This window comes from Ips typographus, linkage group LG6 (genome assembly GCF_016097725.1).
Source record: "Ips typographus isolate SLU linkage group LG6, UJ_Ityp_2.0, whole genome shotgun sequence".
In the NCBI taxonomy this organism is placed as follows: domain Eukaryota; kingdom Metazoa; phylum Arthropoda; class Insecta; order Coleoptera; family Curculionidae; genus Ips; species Ips typographus.
In genome coordinates, this window is record NC_138427.1 from 2,368,283 (window position 1) to 2,381,242 (window position 12,960).

The 12,960-nt window shown below is 34.9% G+C and overlaps 2 protein-coding genes and 2 pseudogenes across 3 annotated transcripts; 3 read left to right on the top strand and 1 right to left on the bottom strand.

Moving 5' to 3' along the window:
* Positions 1–212: 212 nt before the first annotated feature.
* Positions 213–3,116, top strand: Su(fu) (suppressor of fused domain protein). The gene is made up of 7 exons (XM_081981800.1): positions 213–425; positions 494–659; positions 1,248–1,519; positions 1,578–1,806; positions 1,863–2,086; positions 2,142–2,244; positions 2,302–3,116. Exons 2-7 carry the CDS (start codon positions 508–510, stop codon positions 2,579–2,581), a joined length of 1,260 nt encoding a protein of 419 aa, XP_081837926.1. The 5' UTR covers positions 213–425; positions 494–507; the 3' UTR covers positions 2,582–3,116.
* pns (DENN domain containing pinstripe) lies at positions 3,113–10,529 on the bottom strand. 2 transcript variants are annotated; one of them, XM_081981792.1, is made up of 15 exons: positions 10,189–10,524; positions 9,252–9,358; positions 9,012–9,188; positions 8,717–8,961; positions 8,590–8,662; positions 8,315–8,537; positions 7,924–8,258; positions 7,561–7,869; positions 6,362–6,946; positions 6,042–6,306; positions 5,295–5,904; positions 5,032–5,234; positions 4,597–4,776; positions 4,339–4,534; positions 3,113–4,242 (listed from the first exon to the last, which is right to left on the bottom strand). In XM_081981792.1, exons 1-15 carry the CDS (start codon positions 10,262–10,264, stop codon positions 4,044–4,046), a joined length of 3,783 nt encoding a protein of 1,260 aa, XP_081837918.1. In that variant the 5' UTR covers positions 10,265–10,524; the 3' UTR covers positions 3,113–4,043. The 2 variants fall into 2 exon arrangements, with proteins under 2 accessions (XP_081837918.1, XP_081837919.1); XM_081981793.1 differs by lacking the exons at positions 3,113–4,242; positions 4,339–4,534 and having other exon boundaries at positions 4,635–4,776; positions 4,978–5,234; positions 10,189–10,529.
* A 10-nt stretch (positions 10,530–10,539) lies between these two features.
* On the top strand, positions 10,540–11,893 carry LOC145730555 (farnesol dehydrogenase pseudogene; annotated as a pseudogene).
* On the top strand, positions 11,759–12,397 carry LOC145730447 (farnesol dehydrogenase-like; annotated as a pseudogene).
* Positions 12,398–12,960: the final 563 nt, after the last annotated feature.

The following is a 12,960-nucleotide window of genomic DNA, read 5'->3' on the forward strand; positions in this document are numbered from 1 at the left end:
CTCTGTCAAATCACCTGTTTTACTTGTCACGTTCGTTTTACTGCTCCATGCAACAACTAGCTTTAATGTTCTATCATGTGATAGTAGGTCACATGACGCCCTTACTAGCAGAGTCCTTTTCTAACATGTGATCCACTGTCATATGCGTTCCAGTCGCTTCGTTGGTAAATGTTTAGACAGCAGTTCAGTCATTTACATGAAACATCACTAATCAGTCATCATCAGTCATACTTTGCCAGTTTTGCAGTTTAGTATAAACTTTTTGTTTTTATTTTAAAGTTTTTTGTTTTGTTAGATAGTTTATGCATTTGGAGTGATTAGAGGTTCTTCTAACGCTTTACATTTAATAATTTTATAGTGTCTTTATTACCCTTCATATTCACATTTATTTGTTTCGTTCAATTAAGAAGAATTGTTTAAAAGAGGTAAGTAACAACAATTTTGTAATATTAAATTTAATATCAATTTTGAAAGATTTCTGCATGTATTGTAGTATTGAAAATTGCAATGGAAGAAGCAGCAGCTCTAACTCATCATCCACCACCAATTAACATGCTTCCACCCACTCCAGCTGGTTTGGAGACTTTGTACAATTTATGCAGAAAAATGTATCCAGACCAAGTAAATCCTTTGCAAGTGACGGCGTTATTGAAATATTGGTAAGTATGACTAATATGATCCCAGTGGATGTACAAAAAAAATAGCCGATAAGTTTCAAATTACCTTTCAAGTCTATTTTTAACCAGACATCATTTCCTGTAAGGGTGTTTCCCTCTTGATTTGAAATTAGTTCCTGTAGTGGCTATTTTTATCCTATATATATAATAGTCGTAGTGTATATAACTATCCCAGCTAAATTCACTTTAAAGTTTTCATTCATTAAAATAAGCTAGAAGTAAGATTATTGAACACTTTCTTAAATGACTGAATTTTTCTTTAAAATACACAGTAGGCATTTTGTTTTTTAACTAAATTAATGAAGATCTGGAAAACTTCTTTTTTGTGAGTTACCTGGTTTTCGTTTAATGGGCAGTTCAATAGATAATAGAAAAACATATTAATATTTTGGCAATGTTAATTTTAGAGTTTACCTGTTAATTAAGATTTCAATAAATGTACTTCTAACTGGATTTGTAAGGTAAACTTCTTTAAAATGCCAATTCATTCCTATGAATGTCATAAATTTGACCTAACCAAACCTGATGTAATACTTTAAATAACTATTTTTACATACATAACATGTAAAGGTTAGGAGGCCCTGACCCACTGGACTACATTTCTATGTATGCCAATCCAGGCATTCCATCTGAAAATGTACCCCCACACTGGCATTACATCAGTTTTGGCTTGTCAGACCTCCATGGAGATGGTAGAGTGCATGATCCGTCTGGTCCTGAAAATCCTTCAGGATTTGGTTTTGAGCTCACATTTAGACTAAAGCGTGAACCAGAGGACACTTCCCCTCCAACCTGGCCTGCTACATTAATGCAATCTTTGGCTAAATATGTTTTTCAATCAGGTATTTTCACCTAGTTTAATCAGTAATGGTGTGGGTATTAAGTTGTTCATGTTTTCAGGAAATGCTTTATGTGCTAGTGATCATGTGTCTTGGCATTGTGCATTGGATAATAGTGAGTCCAGAATACAACACATGTTAATGACGTCCGATCCGCAATTAAATAGCACTCAAACTCCCTTTGGAACTGTTGATTTTGTTCAAATTGTCGGTATTTGCGCAGAAGAACTGAAAGCCTCCCAGCAATGGAATGGAGCAGGAATTTTGGATATTCTTAAGCGTCTGCCAGCGTAATTTTTATTTTTTTGCAAGTGGTTAGTCATGTGGTAATTGTTGAATGTTATAGAGCTGGAGGCGGCTGGCATATAACTGATATGAGGCGAGGAGAAAGTGTTTTTGAACTTGATCCTTATGCCCGAGAAGAAGTTGAAAGAGGCTTTGAATTAGAAGGCTCAAATTTAAGTGGGGTTTCTGGTAGGTGTTCATGGTCTGAGCAGGAGTATTTTAATGGTAAAGACTGTAAAGACGTCGGTTTGAGACTGGATTCGGCTTTTCATTCAACGTTTTCAGGTAAATTGTACAAATAATGAAAGTTTTTTTTTTGTGACTGCTTTGAGACTTTTAGGAATATCCTTGGATTCTCCAGAGTTACTAAGAGTCCGTAAACTGGATGGGGTTCACTTAATATTCAATCTTGAAGCTGGTAGCTTATTACCTTTAGCTATTAGGTAATTAATTGTCTTGCATACTTAAAAAAACTAATAATATTTGGTGATATTCGTCAGGGGTCGAGTAAAACATGGCCGACATTTTACGTTTAAATCAGTACTGGGAGAAACGGCAATAACACTAGTAGCTCATTCGGTTACTGGTACTTTAGTCCATCCAGATTATCCATATGTGTCACAAGGGGCGTGGCTTCAAGTACTAATTCCAGACGACCTTGCTCAAGATATGGCGGTCACTTTCCAAGCTTTAGCAAGCCCGGAAGCGTTGTCCTTACCGAAAACCTTTTCATGGCCCGACAGGAAATTGTCTATAACTATTGTAGCTGACAAAGTATGAGTGAGCATACTGAACGACCATTCTTATGATTAAAGTGCCTTACTAACTTAATTAAAAGTGCCCATAGATTAGTTTAGACTAATTTCTGACAAATCAGAAATTTTGTGATATTTTTTACTGGTTTATATAGAATGTCATATTACCCATAATGTGTTTATTAAGTTTTCAGAGTAAAAATTTGTGAAACGAAACAAATTGTTATCTTTGTAAACTTTATAATAAGTTTTTTCTCAGTTATATGAGTTAAGATCTGTTTATGGGATATCAGTGCAAGTGTAAGTTAGGTTAGAACTTATTTATTTTATTTCTAAGTATTATATTCGTACAACTACAGTATCTAGTAAGATCATTAATTTTATGTACCACATTTAAACAATCGCGTTCGCCAAGTACAAATTTTGTTGGCAAAAATTGATTTTTTTCTGATTCTCTAGAAAATCCAATTTGGAATGGAAAAATTTTGATTCCAAAAAATTACAAGGGAATAACTTTGTTTTATAGATATGTTAGACGAATAAACTGCAGAAAAAATCGAGTCAAAGCTTTTATTTTTTTTTGTCTAAAAACTTTACATAAATGGCTTACAAGGTAAATAAGCAGATACTGCTTCTATTTTGGTATTTTTGTAGTCTCATACAATAACACAATTACAATTTACTTCTTGACGTTAAAATAAACTTATTTCTACCTAATGAAAAGTGGCAAGAATGGCTCACTTTACCTTACAGAATACACACTATTTTTTGTCAACCAGTATAGTAAACTCAATTGTGTATTAATTTGTACAGCAACTTAATAAAAAATAATATCTGTTAAATAATTCGAACCTGTTTATAAAGGAGCTGCAATAAACTTAAATATACTATATAATTATAAAAATAAAAAATATTCTGAATAACAAAAACGTGTTTAGAGGAGGTTTTCTGAAAAGAATAAACTACATAAAGTTGATCTTTGTTTGGTAACATATCACACACACCTAAACTATAAGTTGGTTGTCAAAATAATTATCCCGAGATCTAAAAATGTAAATAATAAAAATTCTATGTGGCAAGCATTAACTAAAAAAATTGAGCAAGTTCGAAAAATCTTCACGTTTGTTTCTAGATGGCTATCATGGTCTTTTGTGTGTAGTTTTGTAATTTCTACGCTCACTAAATGATCTAAATTCAATATCACAACCTAATTTAGCATTGAAAACCACATCATAAGTCGGACAGAAAATTCCTATTTACAAACCAACTAATAAAAGAAACCATTTATACAAACTTATAATATCAAGAAGGTAAAAGAGTATATGCAGGTAAAACCGCATACACATAAAATATAAAAAATATAGACACCTTATTTTTGTAACACACAAAAATTCAACGTGAAAATCTCTACTTTGGCCTTACGTACTAATGCAGTAGCACGCGTATCAGATCTAAATTAATTTCGCACAATTTAGGCGTTAAAGTCTTTAATTATGAGTCGATGGCGACGTTATGCCGTGTGTTACTGAGTCTTCTAAAACGACATCCAATTCGTCTAGTGGTGCTAATATTTGCGTTAAGAAGGTTAAAAGGGCTCGTTTACGAAGAAAAGAGTTTTCTTCGTACATTTCGAGCGTTACTCTGCAGTTTGACATTGGGATGAGCATTCGGTGCAGTAGATGCTCTCTTAAAGAGAAAAATGAATCATAAATTTGTCTTGGTTATTAATAAAAGGTCAATAAGAGTATTAATAAAAATTGTGACACTAAAAAGTAAACTTACCGTACTCCGAGGCAAATAAACAACTGAAATTTTCCATCTTTGCCCAAGTTCTTGCTGGTATGCAGAATTTCATCAACGAGATGACAATAGCACCGCCACACGGCGACCGTTTCCTGGTGGTTTCTTTCCAAACTAGCGGTTTTATGTCCCGACAGTTCGTCGAGCAAGTTTTGTTCGAATTGATCTTTCACCCTAACTGTCAAAAGGAAAACAAAAATCCGTTGACTCAACTGGTAGTGTTTAATGAATAACGCCTACCAAAATAGTCCCACAGATAATGTTTCCCCACAAACATTCTGGCCGACTTAAAACCCAAAAGAAAAACGTTTTCAAGGCAATGAGCTAGGCCGTCCTCGCTACAAAGCAACACTGTAAGAGTGGTGTGCCTTTCTGAGCTTCTGGTGTATTTCCATTTGACTATGTTGTTCACGCAATCTCCTAAACACAGTTTAGTAAATAAAGAGTAATTTTTTATTATTTATTTCTAAATGAATGATATAATTGACCAATCAAAAAACTGATTTGATGATGATTACATGAACGTTAGTATCATAAATTTATTAGATATTGTTATACAGAACCGACACCTCGTAAGTATAAAAACGCTGTAGTAATTGTTAAAAACCATGTTGTACTTACTTTACCCGCATTAGTGTCGACTCTGTATATTGTTGGTAGTAAAACTGTACTAACCCAACATGTACTGCAGTTCTGACGCTTTCATTTCAGTGCGGGGCGATGGGGCAGGAGAACGGGTGCGCGGGGTGCTGCGCCCCAAACTGCCAGTCGGTCTGCTATCTTCTTCGTCTTTTTTGATCGACATTAGTGTGCCAACTAAAAGTCGTTCGGTAGAACCGTCGTCTATACCTCGACCCAACCACCGACCACAAGTGAATCTGTAAAAAATTCGAAATTTCTACCTCAAGATACAATGTTATTACTGAACAAATACTTACCGATAAGTATGTCCAGTAACGTCATTCCTAACTAGAACATAATCAACCATCCACTTGGCATATAAACCAGAATTATCATGACCAATCCTCAAAGTAGTCAAAACCCCCAAATTCCTATTTCGATATTCAAAATTATACGTATTTTTGGGTACAGCAACCCGTTGAGTTTCCGACAATGTGCCAGACAACACCACCCACACATTGGCCGAAGTGTAGGCCCCCTTTTTATTCGGTACTATAACGATTGTATAAGGTATCACAGTAGTTGGGTATGTACAGGTAAAACAGAAATAATCAACGGCATTTAATGAAAGCAGATGATAAAGAAATTGTTCTTTCTCTTCTTCGCACCGCAAAAAAGCAGATCTCTTGTACAGTTCCTTTAAGAGTGACTGGTCGGATAGTAATGTTCGGAGATGTCTGGATAATTGCTTTTTTTCCAACGCCAGTCGGATCCACGCTCTTGAGAAACCGATGCCGGTTTTTACGTCCGGCATAGCTTGGACGTTAGCTATGTCGAAGAAAATAGTGCTGGGTAGATCTGGAAGATCGGCTTTCACTCTTTCAGGGCTCTGCCAACTTTCCAAGCTGGTAGTTAAACGTGACATATCTGAAATTAAAACAAGTGCAAAATGTGCAGCTCATTTTGTAGTACTTTTTATTCTCTTTTTAATGGAGGCTTAAAAAAAAGCTACATCCTTTCAAAAATAGGAAAAGTACAATTTTGTGACCTTATAAAAAACTTACCAGCATTCAGCAAATAGTTATTATCTTTTTCATTTTGATCCTTATACTTTTCTTGATATGCCAATAAATGAGTCCACAATGCCGATTTGCCACGTTTCCGTTGCAAACCATGCGACCATACCCTTTCCAAAAAATCGCACAGAGACGCGACTAAAGTACTTTCTTCCACTGCTCCAAAACTATCCGAGGACGGGTTACTTGATAAAGTCACTCCTTCAGCTCCTAGTTTAGCCAGTAACATCCGTTTGGTTTTGGCTTTACAATCCTGCATTAAACAAAAATCTAATTGTATTGAACTTGTGAAGTGAATAAATTATTACCGTCAACAACTTTTCCACAAATGTCCAATTAGCCTGAGCCAACAATGCTGGTGAAACATCCTGGTTGTTTTGTGACTTTACCGATTTATCATTTGAAGGTAACGGGGGTTTTCCAAATGTAAAACCTTTTCTTAACTCCCTGGCTCTGGGGATACTCCCTTTACTCACCACCGGAGTTTTATTCAACACATCTTTGTTGAGTAAAGGAAACTGTCGGCTTATCGTAGGTTTGGAGTTCATTATCTCCCTAGGCGTAGGCGATTCGAACTCCGGATTCTGCAGTCTTCGTTCTAACAATTTTTGAGTCTCATGGACTTGGGTGCATGGCTCGTAGGCAATTGATCGCAACAGGTTTTCACCACCATAGCGCTGTTTTAGCAGTTTTATTCGGTTGTCAAATATCAGTAAGTTATTATCCCGTTCACCCCACTGAGACAGAATTTTGTTGTCGATTAAAGTGGCGAACATTTGGGATTCTAAGAATCGCCACAAAAACAAACGATCATTTTCCGGTTGATCCGACAAGAAAGAGGCTTTGTCGAAGTTTTGCATTTCGTCTCTATTATTAAACCAGTCTTCTTTGTTCTTCAAATAAATTATCAGAATAATAATAAACATTTAAATACAATGTGTCCCAAATTGGTTCTACATGTATTGGGATCTCTGTAACCGTAAGAGCTACAGAGTCGGTTAAATGGGGAAAGTTTCAGAGAATTTTATGTGAAACTTATTTCCGGTTTCCAAATTAAATTATCTTTCTCCGTTTTCCGAAAAACGTCAGCAAACACTCCTTAACAAAACCAAAGAGAGTTTTGAAACTAAGACATTATTAAGGCACTTTTTTACGTAGAACACGATGACGTAATTAGAAAAAATCTATCGTCTTTGGTTTCCGAGATATGGATGATAACTTTGTAAATTTTTATGGCCGCCTTCAAGATGGCGTCCTCCAAAACTCTCTTTGGCCTTGTTAAAGAGTGTTTAAAATGCAGCCTCTGACGTTTTCCCAATTTTCCGAAAAACGAAGAAAGATAATTTAATTTGGAAACCGGAAATAAAATTCTCTAAAACTTTCCCCATTTAACCGACTCTGTAGCTCTTACCGTTTTCGAGATCCCAATACATGTAGAAGCAATTTGGGACACACTGTATAGTTGTAAATAGTGATGATCCGATATCGGACAATCACCCATACTTACATGGTTAGTAGGAAATATCACGAAATTTTCATAGGAATGGAAAATGTGAACAAATCTGTTTAAGAAAATTTCCCGTACTGCATTGTTAAACCTCAGCTCATCCAAATACGAATCAGATGGTAACTGGACTTCTTTTTTATCTAAAGCGACCCCTGTGCGTCTTACAATATCCGCGATTCTTTGTAAAGCTTCGGATCGCGCCGATCCTGGAGGTGATGGCGGCCTATCACAGTCTAGAGTATTATGTAAAGAAAGTTTTCTTTGGTTTTGCCTTCCAGGTAATGTACTGCTAATTCTTGGAGGTGTATCCTTAAATATTTTTAACTCTAATTGCGAAAACACCAAAGTGAAACCCAAACTAACCCATAAATTTCTAATGTTTTCCGAATTTGGTACGTGCACTCCGTATTTGTCTAATAAGGACCAAATTTCAGCCACAAAAGTTTCTAAATGTGGAAACACTGGTAACTCTTCTGGTAACTGAACCTTGCACTTATCTACGTCTACGTAACATAGTGTGGCTTCAGAAGCGACTTTAATATTCTCAGTAGAAGCATACAACCCCATTACAAAAGGAACGGGAGCATCCAAAAAGTGATGCAACTCAGCAGGTAAAATCGGCACATATACATGAGGCCATGTAAAGGGGAATAACAAAGTTGTTATTCCTTCGGCTACAACCATAAGTTTCTGTGGATCTAAAAATGTCACAAATCACAAATTAACCAAATCAAGAAAAAATAGGAATTAATACCAGAACTTCTTAATAAAACCTGATTTTCTAGCAAAAGGCAAGTAAAAAGCTGCACCACAATATCGACCCCTAACCAGGTAAACATTAATCTCATATAGTAATCTGAATGTGGTAATTCAATGGGAGGAGCAGGATTTTGTAGAACGGCATTAGCCGGAGGTAGTTGAGGGTCTGAAGGTGGTAAATGTATAAGAATACTTTTTCCTGGAGCTGGTAATTCAATCTAAAATATGCTATTATTTAGAAAGCAAACAAACAACAACTACACTTCCTACCTCATACAGTAAATTAAACACGTAACTCTCCAAACTAAGACCATTTGCTAAGGTAGACTTTCTTGGTGCACATCTAAATACATCAAAAAACATAACACTTGCAGACATTTTTTAATAGCAATTTTACCTGTACAAATTTTCTAAAAACATTTTAGCTGCCTGCACATAAGCTGTTTGACAAATTATTCCAATACTTTTTGACACAAACAGTTTATCATTTATAATGTCGTACTGGGTGAAAAGTGAACTATTGGGATTTGAAGAGTTCAATTTGAAATGTTTTGGCAAGGAGCGGGACTGAGGTGTGTGAATTTGCATTTGCTGAATCGATCTATTTCTTAAACCACTTGATTGTTCTGTGACATACATTGCCTACAAATGGTTTGATTACAAACTGCCAAACATTTTTCAAGTTAATTTACCTGTAACGTTTGCATTGCAGTACAAATGTCGCGATTGCGAACTTCTTCATAAAACACTAAACTGAAGCCATAACATCGTTTGCCGTTTTCTCTAGTAATTAGGAATGAATGGAAATTAGGTGATTGAGTTACTGAGTGCTTTTGTGCTCGAAATCTCAATCCACTAGGTAAAACAAGCTACAAAATTACAGCACACAAGGGACATAAGGTAACTTTACCAAACTTATAATATTGGCTTACCATAGACACAGCAGATTCATCAAATGGATTATTTTTGTTGTTTTCTGGATAATGGGCTAACACTTTACATTTGTATGATCTTTCCAAAGGTGATATATGTAAATTATCTGTAAGTTGAACATAAGAAATTTGTAGAAATAGATCAAGTAAATATATAAAAAATTACAATATTTGGGTCAATAAAAATTGTGTCTGTGTACTCATTTATTTTGTGGAAATATAAATTTCAGAGTCTTGTACTCTCAGAGTAGTAAAACTGGAAAAGATAAATTAAAGGTCATCATTTTGAAAAATAACAAAGCATGCAGAAAACAGGAAATCAGTAGGCTGCAGTAAAAAAAAACAAATTTCTGGTAGAATATAATTTCACAATTTTTATAGTTTTTAGGTATCCAAATTGAATAGCCTTCATCATTCATACACATAATTGATTTACACTTCCAGATTAAAAACAGATTTCAATCAATACTATCTTAACTTGCACTAATCCAATTTTCCAACAATTTATTTAGAATTTCAGGAATTTTAGATTTTTTTTTTCAATTTATTTTTCAGCCTGATAAGATTCTTTTGTACTTAGTTTTAGTACTATTTAATAATGTTTTTTTCTATTTAAATACTTTTGTTACCCAATATTGGTACTAATACTAGTTAGCTGATGGCAGGTACACTGTATATTTTATACCAAGTTTAATACATATTCCATGTCATTTCCAAAATGAATGAAGTTCAAATCATGCATATGCTTCTGAAAATTACAAATGCCACATATACAATTGTTTGAATGCATGTAGTATTTGTCTCCTTTAAAACAACTGAGACAATTTTAGTACAAAAAACAAGGAACAAGAACATATACCTATGAGCTCTACTTTCTTGTATGAAGGGGCAAACAATGAAACTCTTGAAACTTTGCCTGAATAGAAACAAACCTTACCTGAATATTTATCAGGTTCTAGGCCTGAACCGTAATCCAGTCCACAAATAACAAAATAATCAGCAAACCTAGCCATTATTCTCTATTTATTTAAGAGGTTTAACAGATGTTTGAAAGTACCACAGGAAAGTACCCTCTGTAGTCTGGTGTATATTTAATGGCAGTTCAAAAGGCTTACGTTGTTCATTCTTATTAGGCTATCTTTTTCAAATTGCTGCTTTCAAACAACACTCTAATTCATTTTTCTCTACAAATAACGCTATTTGTACTGTTTTCTTTAGCTTTATTATTGTTTTTCTATTATTTGTTCAACCACTGTCACTGTCAACTCGCGAGTTGCGATCGGTAATAACGACAGTTGACGTGTGCCAACACTGTCAACATCCACTAATCTTTAGAATCAATGAACTGAAAATATGACTTGGAGAGGCAATGCTAAACGAATTAATGGAAGTAAATTTTAATAACGTAATTACATTGTAACAGTAAAATGAATGGGATTTTTTAGGTAAACACAGACCATTCGTAGATAAGCCACTAATAAAAAAACTCTCGGCTATATAAGCTCATTTACCACTTTTACTAGTAAACCAATTATTACAAACAAGTTTGTTAATGATGTCTTATTCATTAAATTTGGACCACTTTGTGGACAAAGTTGCTGTTGTTACTGGTGCGTCTTCTGGAATTGGTAAAGCTATAGCGGAAGGCTTGGTCAAATATGGTCTGGTAGTATGTGGTCTAGCGAGACGAGTGGAGCGAATACAAGAACATTCAGAACAATTATGTTCTAGTGGAGAACCAGGTCGCTTAGTGGCATTCAAAACCGATTTAACTAAACCAAACGAAATAATATCAACGTTTGAAACGATCACCAAAGAATTAGGACCAATTCACATTTTGGTGAACAACGCTGGTGTTAGACTGGGGACCAACCTGATTGATGGTGACATCGATAAATGGAAAACAATGCTAGACACCAACATCCTGAGCGTGGCAGTGGCATCCAGGGAAGCCATAGCAAATATGAAAATCAACAACACCAAAGGACACATAATCAACGTTAATAGTGTGCTGGGACATTTGGTAGCAGATTATCCAGCTGTCAGTATGTATCCAGCAACCAAACATGCGCTCACCGCCATGACGGAAACTTTGAGATTGGAAATTAACAGGGCAAAACTACCAATCAGAATAACGAGTTTAAGTCCTGGAAGAGTGCTAACTGAATTCAGGCAGGTAGCTGATGGAGAGGACTACGTAACATCCGGCTTAACATCGGAGGATGTGGCTGATGCGGCTTTTTATATATTGGCAACACCGGAACATGTTAATGTTAAAGAACTCATAATTTGTGTTCAAGGTGAATTTGCTTAATTGAGAATAAAATGTTAATTTTTTTTCATATCACATGCTGCGCATAATGGTGCAGAAGGCATCTTTTTGAAAAGTCGTAAATGTTTATTGATTAGTGACTTGAATATAAAACCTTTAGAACTCAGAATTTTTAATTAAAATAGATAAGATCAGCTAATTTTCAGTGTCAGTTGTATTTAAAATTAACTAAACCATGCCCTATTCTTTAAATTTAAGCTATTAAAGGTAAAGTTGCTGTTGTTACTGGTGCCTCTTCCGGAATTGGAATAGCTATAGCCGAGAAGGTTTGGTAAAGTATGGGCTGACAGTTATGTGGTTTAGCAAGACTAGATGAAATTATACCATCTTTTAACAAAACCACCAAAGAGTTAGGACCAATCCACCTTTGAGTCAACCACGGCGGTGTTAGACTGGGGACCAGCCTGATAGATGGTAATATAGAAAAGTGGAAAACGATATTAGACACCAACATCTTAGGAATGGCCATCGCATCTAGAGAAGCCATCAAAAGCATGAAACTTCCCAACACCAAAGGACACATTATTAACGTGACTAGTGATGATCGATTATCCAGGTTCCAGTGTTTATCCAGCATTTAAACACGCGCTCATCGCTATGACTGAAACTTTAAGACTGGAAATCAACAGAAAAACTAACAATCATAATTACTTGTTTAAGCCCTGGAGTACTTTTGACTGAATTTAGAATGGTGGCTGATGGGAAAGAAAACACTACGTCCGGTTTGTTAGCTGAGGATATCGTTGACGCTGCTTTTTATGTGTTGGCAACACCGGTACATGGTAATGTTAAGAAACTTAGGCTTTCTGCTTAAGGTCAAATGATGTAAGGTGTTTTATATTCTGTCAACTAGATGTAAGTGGGATATAAACCTATAATAATGCTATAATATGGTAAAGAGAGTAAACTGTAATCTGTTTTATGGTAGTTTATCTAATAATATTTCATAAAAGTTTAATAAAAACATGGTTTTTACTTGTATAGCCTTCCAAATTACTTAGTATCAGAATTTTTTTTTTATTATTATTAGTCTATGTGTAGTTTTTTCTTGACAATAGGTGAGTGTAAATTGTTCAGAACAGTATTTTTAAATTACTCCAGAGGCCTTGGTAAATTGCTATAAAAATTGTAATTATCTTTAACGGTATGATAGATCAAAATTAGGATATTTTCAAAGTAGATAAATATACATTTGCTTTTTTTCTTGATTATCAATTATTACAGTCTTATAATCTTATCTTAAACATGACTGACAAACTTATATTTTAATAATGACATATTTTTTATTAATCTTGGCTTATTGATGATTAAATTCATCAATTGCACTGCTACAAGAGAAGGCCATCAATTTTCTGATTTTTGTACTTATATCATATC